This window comes from Gavialis gangeticus, unplaced genomic scaffold (genome assembly GCF_001723915.1).
Source record: "Gavialis gangeticus isolate Ggan-Ray unplaced genomic scaffold, GavGan_comp1, whole genome shotgun sequence".
In the NCBI taxonomy this organism is placed as follows: Eukaryota; Metazoa; Chordata; order Crocodylia; family Gavialidae; genus Gavialis; species Gavialis gangeticus.
In genome coordinates, this window is record NW_017729029.1 from 9,544,062 (window position 1) to 9,554,638 (window position 10,577).

At 49.0% G+C, this 10,577-nt stretch overlaps 1 protein-coding gene across 2 annotated transcripts in view; it reads right to left on the reverse strand.

Moving 5' to 3' along the window:
• Positions 1-10,357, reverse strand: part of PLP1 (proteolipid protein 1) — a 29,585-nt gene extending 19,228 nt beyond the window's left edge. For both annotated transcript variants that reach the window (XM_019521198.1, XM_019521197.1), the window contains exons 1-2: positions 10,185-10,357; positions 846-1,032 (exon numbers count right to left, since the gene is read on the reverse strand). In XM_019521198.1, the coding sequence (XP_019376743.1) occupies positions 846-1,032; positions 10,185-10,188 (191 nt within the window). In that variant the 5' untranslated portion in view covers positions 10,189-10,357. The remainder of the gene's footprint in view (positions 1-845; positions 1,033-10,184) is intronic.
• Positions 10,358-10,577: the final 220 nt, after the last annotated feature.

Genomic DNA, 10,577 nt, shown 5'->3' on the forward strand with positions numbered 1-10,577 from the left:
AGGCTTTGAAGGGCAAATACAGCCTTGGAGACTCCTCTGAGTCAGTACAGTTATAGCAGGGTTGGACAGTCCCATGACATGAGGGTTTTTAACAGCAGCCCTCGGCAGTGCTGATGGTGAATGGGACCAACCTAACCACACGCCCCATAGCTTTGTAAAGTGGGTCCAGTCTTCCCACTGAGATGAAGGAACCATTTGATCACCTGGATAAGAAACAAGCAGATCAAGAGCGCCATACCCTAACCATGTGCAGAGAGACCACAAACCCTTGTAACTCAATCCAGCAGCCTGTGGATACTAGTGTTGTCATTCTAGATAACCTATGACAGGCCGGGGATGTTCTGAGCTGGGAGTGAACATGACCAACAGGCAGGGATGGATTGTCATTGTCCAGAAGTTTTAGACTCTTTGGCCTAGTGATTTCAGTGCCTTAATATTTGTGAGTCCAACCTGAGACATCCTTCTTAGAGGGTTTTGATGATCTGATGGCCACCTAAAGTTGTCTCCATTTGGGCACCCAAAATCACTAGTCACTTCTGAATGGTTTCCAAAATATGGCCCCAATGACTGGCCTTGTAGCCTACCAGTTAGAGCTGTGACTTGAAGTGCTTTGTATGGGAGAAAACCAGTTTCAATTTCTGATCTCAGTCTTTTTCAGACAGAAAGGCAGGAACTGATTAGCTTGATCAGGGGAGAGGGAGTGTTGACATCCTTCAGCATTAGTCCCTCCAGTGGGCTTAGGGGCAGTGCTGATAAGTCCCATGGGAAGGCCTGGGTTACCTCCCTGAACTAGGAGACTGTCTGCCTAGAACCAAAGATGTAAGGGATGAAGGAAGCATACTTACACATTGATCAGATACTCATAATCCTGGTAGTTTTTGGAGAAGTAGGTCTCAATTAGCTGCTCTGTGCCACTGAGTGCTTCATGCCCACAGCCACAGAACAGTGCTACCCCAAAGAAACACAACCCTGTGGCAACCAGTGAAGCAAAGGGAGCCCCTATCAGACATCTTGCACAGCACTCTAACAAACCTGGGAAAAAAGAGAGAAACCACATCAGTCACAGAGTAGACCCTCTATCCCAAAGGGCCAGGGGCACATTGTCAGGTAGGTTATACCCACAGCAAACACAAATGGTTTGTTAGTAAAAACCATGAAGGGAGGGTTAGGCAGGAGGCTTAAACAACTGAAGAGCGATGAAAATGGTTTCATGATGTTAATAAAAAACGGGAACATTCTCCTGCAGTGCCAGAGATCCAAAGAGAGCGGTACTACAGACTCTACAATACTGAGTGCTCCCTGCAGACCTCAAACAAGATCTAACTCTCTTCAGTGTCTACAGTGCTGCTCATCTCTGCTAGAGTTGAGCCCCTAATTACCATAGATCAGCAGGGCATGGGTCTCAGTGAATTCTCTCACTGCTCCCCAGGCAACAGAAAATATTGCACTAGTGCATGCGCACTAGGAAGAAGAATTGTTTAAAAATGAATGTGAACCTGACCAGTCTCCAGTCCCTGCCCAAGCTGAGTGAAGTACAAATGCAAACAAGCCACATCATTGAGGAGAGTCAAATTAGGCCAGGGGCAGGCAATTATTTTGGGCAGAGGGCCGCTTACTGAGTTTTGGCAAGCCACTGAAGGCTGCATGACAGGCAGCACAGGGCAGATAAATATTAATTTTCTAAAATTTTTAGGGGCCCCACAGGCTGGATAGAATGGCTTGGTGGGCTGCATCTGGCCCCCTGGCTGCACTTTGCCCACCTCTGAATTAGGCAGTAACAATCAGAGCTGTTACCAGCACAGATGGGAACTCTTAAAATCAAGTTTAATCCTGCTGTTAAAGACAGAAAGTGACATCATTCCTTTCCACCACTGCAGGTCAGCTCCCGTTTTATGCACCATTTCACTCCTCCTTTAGCCTTGAAATAGGGCACACATGGGAGGAATGTAGCACTGACTGCTCTAAGGTGTGTTTTCCAGGGAAGAATCCTAGAGATAGCATTCACCCCCACTGACAGACATCCAGAACAACAGGCCATGCTCTCAGCACCTGTAGAGACTATCACAATGCCTATCACACAACTCTGTGCCAGCCACAAGACAGAGGGAAAAAAAATCATTTTAAAAGGAGATCTTGTTCCCTGTACTTATTATATATTGGATTATCCCAGACTGAATAATGTGAGCAGAAGTGGAAGAGCCTCATACTGAATAAACCTCATCTTGATATCAACAAGTCCCAAAGCCTGCATCATCATCAGTCAGCAGGAAATGTTAATGAAACTGAAGTAAGTAACTTCTACAGGCAAAGGTGTTTACAGATCCAAAGCTCTCTGAATTTACCTGAAACTCGGCGCTGATGTAATAGTCTTACTTTTGGGGGGCAGCTACACCGCAGTGGAGCATATATTTATACATACTATGCAGCACACATGCTGGTGGAATAGACTTACAACTTGATTTTTCACGTGCTATGGTTTTCCAAAAAATCAGGCCTCCAAGGTGCAGGAAGCTCTATAGAGAGCTCCGGGTCTAAATTTTCAACAGTGTAAAATTCACAGGTGTTGAGGCAGAGGTTTTGTTTTGCCCTGTCACACAGAGCAGGATCACTCCCAAAGCTCAGCTTTGCCACCGGATGCAGGTTTGGGATCTGCACACCTGTGGAGGCACCTAGAGTCTCAGGTCTCCACCGCAGTGCAGCTGCCCCCCAAGAGTAGGCCCAACTTTACTTTTGTACTTAACAGCAGTCAGTAAACCCATGACAAACTCCAGCCACAAAAGGAGACAAGCTCTGGCTTCTTCTCCACCCAGAGCCAGCCTCTGTTTTTCATGTTCTCTGCTGTGTCTCATCTGTGGCCCTTTATTAACACATGAGTAGCCCCTCCATGCAGACATGCATTGAGCATGGGGCAGAGCAGACAGCATGTACAGCCCCTGGCTGCTTCCAGCACACTGGGTGCTGTGGCCATGTGGTTCTTATTCTGAACACACACCAGATGAATGTGATTTCATACAGAAGAGGGCTTGCCTCAGCCAACATCCTCTGCACTCTGCCTTCTCCCTCACATGCATGTGCAGTGGGAGCTGTTTCCAGTGCCCACACCCCTCCCTGCTTATCCCCCATATGTTTTTCTCCTCTCTTGAAGAATGGGCCTACAAGAATGCCACAGGGTCACTATCAGTAATGTTCTCCCCTCCCCTCCAGTGCAAGGTCACAGCTTGTACTAATTTCTTTGTGGCAAGGAAGACAATAGGGGTTTGTTCTTCCCCTGCCAGCTTGTATATGCTCATCAATATTAGAACCAGGGGATGAGGAGGAGGGTACAAACAGGGAACAAAGGGAGGACTATTTGGTTACCAGCAGATTGAAAACAGCACTCTGGCAGCCTGTGCTATGCTCTGGCTCTGACTCGTGGTGCACCCTGAACTTGAGTCTGACTCCTGGCCCCCTGTGGACCCAGTTTCTGGACTTCAAGGGACCTTCCTCAGCTGCTCACACCCCAGTCCCTAACAGCTTGCCTAGACCAGTGATTTTCAACCTTTTTTCCTTTGTGGATCTCTAAAAAGTTTCAAATGAAGGTGTGGACCCTTTTGAACTGTAAGTGTAGTTATTCGCATACTTTTGCTTGATCATAGTATTCTTTCACGGACCCCTTAGATATAGTCTGTGGTCTTCTGGGAGGTCCACGGACCACAGGTTGAAAACTACTGACCTAGACATGTACTGCTAGCTAGGGACAGCTTTTAGAGGCTGGAGCAGGTGGAACCTGTTTCCTGAAGCCTCAGAAAATGGATTACCCTGGGGAGCATGGTGATGCTTGAAGATAGGCTACAGATACAGGCGGACCTAGACAGGCAGGCAAGTTGGGCGGATCAGAATCTGATGAAGTTCAACATCGAGAAATGTAAAGTGCTCCACCGAGACAAGCAACCCCCAACACACCTACAGTCTTGGCGGCACCAAACTGACTAGCACCACGAATGAAAGGCACCTGGGGGTAATAAAAGACTACAGTATGAATATAAGCCAGCAGTGCAATGCTGTAGCCAGTAGGGCAAATAATACTCTGGGATGCATCAATCAATGCATCTCCAGCAAAACCAAGGAGGTGATTCTTCCGCTCTACTCAGGACTGGTGAGACCGCAGCTGGAGCACTGAGTACAGTTCTGGACACCACACTTTAACAAAGACATGGACAAGCTTGAGAGAGTCCAAAGAAGGGCCAGCCGTATGATCAGTCTTACATGGCAAGCCATGTGAGGAAAGGCTGAGGGATCTGGTATTCTTCAGCCTGAGGAAAAGGAGGCTGAGAGGGGACCTGGTAGCAGCTTACCACTGCACTAGGGGAGTACATCAAGGGCTTGGTGAGCAACTGTTCACCAGGGCACCCAACGGGAAAACCAGGAGTAATGGCCACAAACGCCTGGAAGATTGGTTGAGGCTCAACATTAGGAAAAACTTTGTCACAGTCAGGGTGTCCAGACTGTGGAATAAACTCCCTCCAGAGGTGGTGCAATCACCGACCCTAGAAATCTTCAAGAGAAGACTAGACAGTCATCTTGCTGGGGTCACCTGACCTGCAGTTATCTTTCCTGCTTGGTGCAGGGGGGTGGACCTGATGATCTTCTGAGGTCCCTTCCGGCCTTACAATCTATGAATCTGTGATCATTTGATTGGGACAGCTGGGCCCTGGGCCTCCCTCTGAGCTCGTTGTAGCCTAATCTTGCACTCACCAGTGCAAACTGGGAAGTTGCTGATGGAGTATAAAACTGCTGAGAGAGGAGAATTTGGCCCTCTGCATGTGAGAGGGAGACACTGTCTGACTCTGAGCAAGCAGCTGCGCTGCCTGCATTGAGCCAACCCAGCAGGGTTACAGGGAGTTCACCCACTCTGAAGAAGAAAGGGGCCACTAGCTAATCTAGCTAGGTAATATCTACCTACCAGACAGATGTTTGCCCATTAAACAGATGGTATTTTTATACCAAACATCACATCCAGGAGGCTCTGTAATAGCAAGTACTCAATACCCCAATCCTATTGAATCTCAGTGGGATTGGGGTACCTAACCTCCATAGGCCCCTTTGGCCATCTCACACAAAATGCCTGAATGAGTCTGCACTGGTAGCTTTGGATAGAAAATGGAAGGAATTTAAGAAAATTCTAGAAAAATTGTAAGTCAGAAGAATCAGGATAGCTTTCTCTTGGGCTTTAGGCTGTGGGAAGGTTTCCTAAGGGATATGACAGACGCCCTGCCACTCAGGGAGTTTAGTTTTAAGCGAAGACAAGCACTAGAACCTATAATCTGGGGAAACACTCTGCACTGGCCCCAGGAGACAGACTGGGTACATGGGGTTTCCTCTGCCTCTCCTGCCTCTCCAGCTTAGGATTTGACTGTAAGATGCTCCTCAGAGCCCCTTCACATGTGCTTCTCTAAAAAGAAGGAGCCATCAGTCAGGAGACACTGGTCATGGAAGGACTGTTGCCTGTATTTGGCAGGAAAGTTGGAAAGCTGGTGTAGACCTCAGTTTAGTAACATACTGCCATGCTAGATGAGCACATAAGCAAGTGCTTAACCTCATCAAAGTGGATGAGATTTAAATACACACCTAAGGCTAAATATGACTTATGTGCTTTCCTGAATGGGGATTTAACATGTAGCAAGAAATGAAGGCAGCTCTGCCCCTCTCCTTGACATGTGGTATGTGATTCAATGCTAGCTGGGCAGTTCAGGCATCTGAAATCATCTCAACATCTGGCTATCCAAAAACAGGACTGTCCTTTCCCTGCCTCAGTGTCCCATCAGTGTGGCAGGAGGGACCATGGTGATGGGAAGGAGGACCTGGGTCTCTGTGGCCCATTGAGTCCTTAAGGGCTGCATCTGCCCTTAGGGTGATGACTACAGAGGCAGCTTTCCCCATGTGGCTGCTGGTGTATTTTTGAATGAAAAGTCCAATCAAGAGAAAGTAAAAACATCCCAAAGAAGGAAGTGCTTTACAAAAATGTGTTTTTGCTCACTTCAGCGGGGAGGCTGTAAGTTAAGTGACCAAGAGGGAAGCTGAGGGGAGTGGGCCCAGGCTATCCAACTACAAGGAATGTGCTTAAGGGTATGTTCATGAAGGGACCTTTGGTACCAGGAGCCATCTCCCAGAGCCCCGTCCCCTCCGCAACACCACCTGCTGTTCTGCTTGGCAGATCTCTGGCCTTGTAGCACAAGGGCTCTGGAAGGCAGTTGCCTGTTGTGCAGTGCCTGTAAGCGGGGATCTGAAGAGCACGGGAAGGGAGGAGAGAAAGACTTCTTGTGAAGGGGGTAAGAGAAAGAGCCCCTTGTGTCCACACAATTACCAGCCTTGTACCTCGCTCCAGCTAAAGAACAATAGGGGCAAAACAACAGGAGCCCCGTCTCTCCAAGGCAGACCCTCCCACTGTCAACGCCCCTAAGGACCTGTCTCCCTCCCACCCTGTCCTGCAGCCTGCCCTGAGCACTCCCACACAAAGACTGCTCCTGTTGATGGGGCTGATGTGGGCTGAAAGGCTCAGTTTGTCAGCCCAGCCGGGGCTGGTACCACATCAGGGAGGAGGGGCTGCCGAGCAGTGAGATAACCACTATCACCAGGAGGTGCCAGAGACAAACAAGGGCCTCAGGGGCCCAGAGAATCGCAGTCAGGACAAAGCTCCCTCTGTGAGGCCTTCATGCAGCCTTCCTCCATCCATGTGCTCAGCATGGCTCCTTGGTGGGGAAAGCCCTGGGGCTGGGTCCTAGCAGCGTCTCCCCACAGCTGATGACAGCAGCCTGTTCTGGGCCCTGGCTGGATTGTCTGTAGTGACAGAAAGGTACAACATCATCCCAAATGGTCTGTGCAGTGTGTCATGAGCCTGTGAAGCTGCCCCCGTCCCAGGGCAGGATGAATTACTATTAGTTATCATTTATATTTGCAGTAAAAAGCACACATATTGGGGCAGGGCCCTGGACTTCTCAGCATGGCCTGATGTCCCTAACCCTAACCCTATGTCCCTTGTGCACTGAATTACAGAGCTAAAGGCAAGCGGAGGTTCCCAGTCACTACCTCAGGGCGAGGTCCCTGCCCTCATGTTACTCCCAGCCAGATCATACTAGGCTCAGCTTCTGAAGGGAGCTACATGTGTCACTACCACTGCTCTGGATACAGCTAGAGAGCTGCTCCCCTATAAGGAGACCATGGATCCCTGCCTCAGACTGCATACCCCAGCCTAATCCCATGAGGCGAATTGTGAACTCCCACCTTCCAGGCTTGCTGCATTCTGGGAAGCGCCGAATGCACAGAGCTGTCCTTTCCTGTAGCCCAAGCCTGGGAGGGATTCTACCACTTCAGGAGCCTGGTTTCAGACTCTGATCTGTGCTGCGGTGTGGATGTCCCTTGTATGAGATGCCATAGACACAGCCCAGGGTCTGTGTAGCCATTGACAAGAGTGATGGAGCCTGTGCCCCTGGGCTTCAGAGCTGGTTTAGGCGAGAAGTGGTCAGAGCTCAAGAAGGGCTTCCCTTCCTGCTACTGCAGTCCCTAAGAGTCCCCCACAGATTTCAGCAAGAGGAGGATTGAGTGCCTGGCTCTGGATTTATGGTACCCGGATGCATGAGTATTTTGCAGTTACCAACAGGTTTATGTTAGCAAAGCTGGGCGCATATGGAATCAAACTTCACTTTGTTTCTAAAGTCACCTGCCCTCTTCAAGCTACTGGGAATGTTCAGTCTTGTAACAGAGAGGCAGCTCTCTAGGATGAAAGCCAAGATAAGAGGCCAGCACCTGGGACTAGCCATGCTGACCCCTATGGCTCACTACCCAGGCTCTTCTTGCAAGGCAAAGGGTGACTCTTCTGACATTTAAGACTGTACCTGGCATCTAGAAATCAGGGACCAGATTCCTTCCTGGAGTAGTTCGTCAGGCTCAGCTCAGGGGAGAATATGGCCCAAAGTGTTTTCTTTCTGCCCTCTACATCATCCCAAAGAGTAAAGAATAAAGCAACTAAAGTTAGGCCTATCTGATAAGCGCAGTCCCCAGCTATCTCCCCCACCAGACACACAGACAGTATTGTGTCAGTAGCTAATGCAGTGCCACAGGGAGCTGATAAGTGGAGGTACCTTTTATGGCATCACTTTTCTGATTGCCTTTTGTGCCTGTGGCCTCTAGCTCATTTCAGTCCTCATCATCAAAACTAATGGGCAAGTCTGAGCCCTCCATGCTGAGCCTGGTCTGACTACATCTGCCTCTTTCCCTTCACCCCCACTTCCACCCCATTCTGGTTGCTGTCTCCAAACCTCCAAGACACTAGTTCTCTTGCTACTCCCAGAGTGAAACATCTTGTTTAGTTGCCAAGTAGAGAAAACCACTGTTCTCAGACACAGATGGGAGCTTTGGACTTACAGGAGCAAAACATTCACTGTTAGAGAGCCAACATTAATGGTATTGCATCAAAGAACAGAGGTCTATTTTTAACCATGCATTTGCATTCAGAAGGTTAATTGTAAAAATGAGACATTTGCACACTTTTCTTTGAATTCTCCCTGTGGTTTTCGTTAGACCCGGATTCTTTCATGGCCTGCCCTCAGCTGTTAGCGTTGTTGTGCACTGATAGGTGGCTGCCATGATTGTCCTCAGAAGTGGCTGCTTTTCAGGGAGGGTATGAAGAGATTGTCTGCCTAACTGCCTAGAGTGGAAAGCATCTGGGATCATGAAGTCATGCCAAACCTGCAGTAATAACACTTCTTCATTAGGTAGTATAATTCCTCTGAGGATTTCAAATCACCTTTTGAACTTTAAGTTTATTAATTTCCACAACATCCCTGTGAGGCAGGTAACTAGTCTCATCCCTGTTTACAAATGAGGAAACTGAGGTATGGAGCAGGAAGGTGTTTGCCTGAGATTACAACAAACATCAGTGACGAAGCAGGGATTGAACCCAAGATTCCCAGACCCCCAAACAAAGTGCTTTCTCATTCCTCCTCTCCACAGAAACAAGTTTTGTTCCTTGTATTGCTGCTCTATAGCCTGATGGTTGTTTCCTTTTGGGTGTTTTCTTGTCTCCTGGTCAGTGGTTGCTGTCAGCAGATGCACATGTCCAAGCTGAGGTCTTAATGGCAGCTGGAATGGTCTCCTCCTTGCCCCAGTGACCTGCAGCAGAACTCTGCAGTTGCCTCCTTCAACCCCCTTACACCTTCCCTCCGAGGCATGCCTTAGCTAGCACCACAACATCTTCCATCTCACTCATGCCCCTACCCCTCACCCCAGCTGCTGGGAATTTTCAACTAAAAGCAGCTTTAGAATGCAAACCCCACTGCACTGTCTTCTCCCCAGGGTGACAGAGGCAATGGAGCTGCATCTTCCCTAGGAAGGAGGCAGGCAGAATCAAAGCAGTGGGTTTCAGAGGTACTATGGAGCCCTGCCTGGAGGTTTGCAGGATAAAACTAGAGTGAAGGACCACTTGCAGGGGTTGAGTGATGAGAGTGCAGAAGGCCCAGAAAAGGCTTTCTCTCCTGGAGGTGGTGGCAGAAGCAGAAAGCTGGTGAACAATTACACCCTTCTTATGTAAAGCATGGATTTTTGGGAAGGGTGGAGAGCTACATTAAACACCTCAGGAATCCCTACGTCAAAGGACTCTTGCCCCCCCTTCCCCCCCAATGCCATGACCGCAGTCTTCAAGCTACTTTGCTGGCATGCACAGAGTTTAGAGGCATTGACAAAATTCAGTGTTAAATCAGAAATCCAGCTGGAGATTTAGTCTCAGAGGAACTATCACTGCCTCCCAACAGCTGCAGTTGAATCTTTTCCCATGCTTAGCCTTGAGGTGGGCTTGAACCTCCAGGGAAGGAGCTACAGGTCACCATTTCCATCAGGTGACCTCAGGTCACCAGCCAAAAGCAGTGCCAGCTCTGCAGCCAAAAGATCTAACAGCTCAGTGGGCACCAAAGCCCCATGATGCCAGGAGGAGAGCATGGAACCATGTCCACTCCAGAGATGTGCATCCCAGCTGAACATGGAATGAGCTGGGGGCAGGTCCCTTCATCCCACTGCCCTGGGGTAAAGCCAAGTGTAGTGAACACATGCTAGCCCCAGAATGAGGTATACATCTGCTCTGAAATCTCTGATGTAAAGAAACCCCTTTTGTGTTAGCTTTAAAGTTTCCAAAGTTGGGTTTTGTTCCTACTCACCCATTGCCTCTGGATTCAGTCAAATCCCTTGTCGGCACTTTTCCTTTGGTGTTGTCTTTGTTCAGCTGGAACAATCCTTCCCTCTCTGTCTCTTTTTCTCTCTCTTCACCTTCCCCTGTCCTTTCCTTTTTCTCTCTGAGTAGCTCTGTCCTCTTCTCCAGCAAAGAAAAGGGCTTTCTGATTGACAGCCAACCCCCTTAAAGGGACAGGTCCCCCGTTTCTCCTCCTCCCATTCCCCCTCCCCTCTCGCCCCCCCTCGTCAGAGATACTGCCTTATTGTGGGAGCTGCTCCATCTTCGCTGACTGCCTTTGGTTGCCAACTTCTCTTTGCTACAGATCCCCTTATGTCCCTGCCCTCAGAACGCACACACTCGGCAGCTTCGTGTAGGAAGG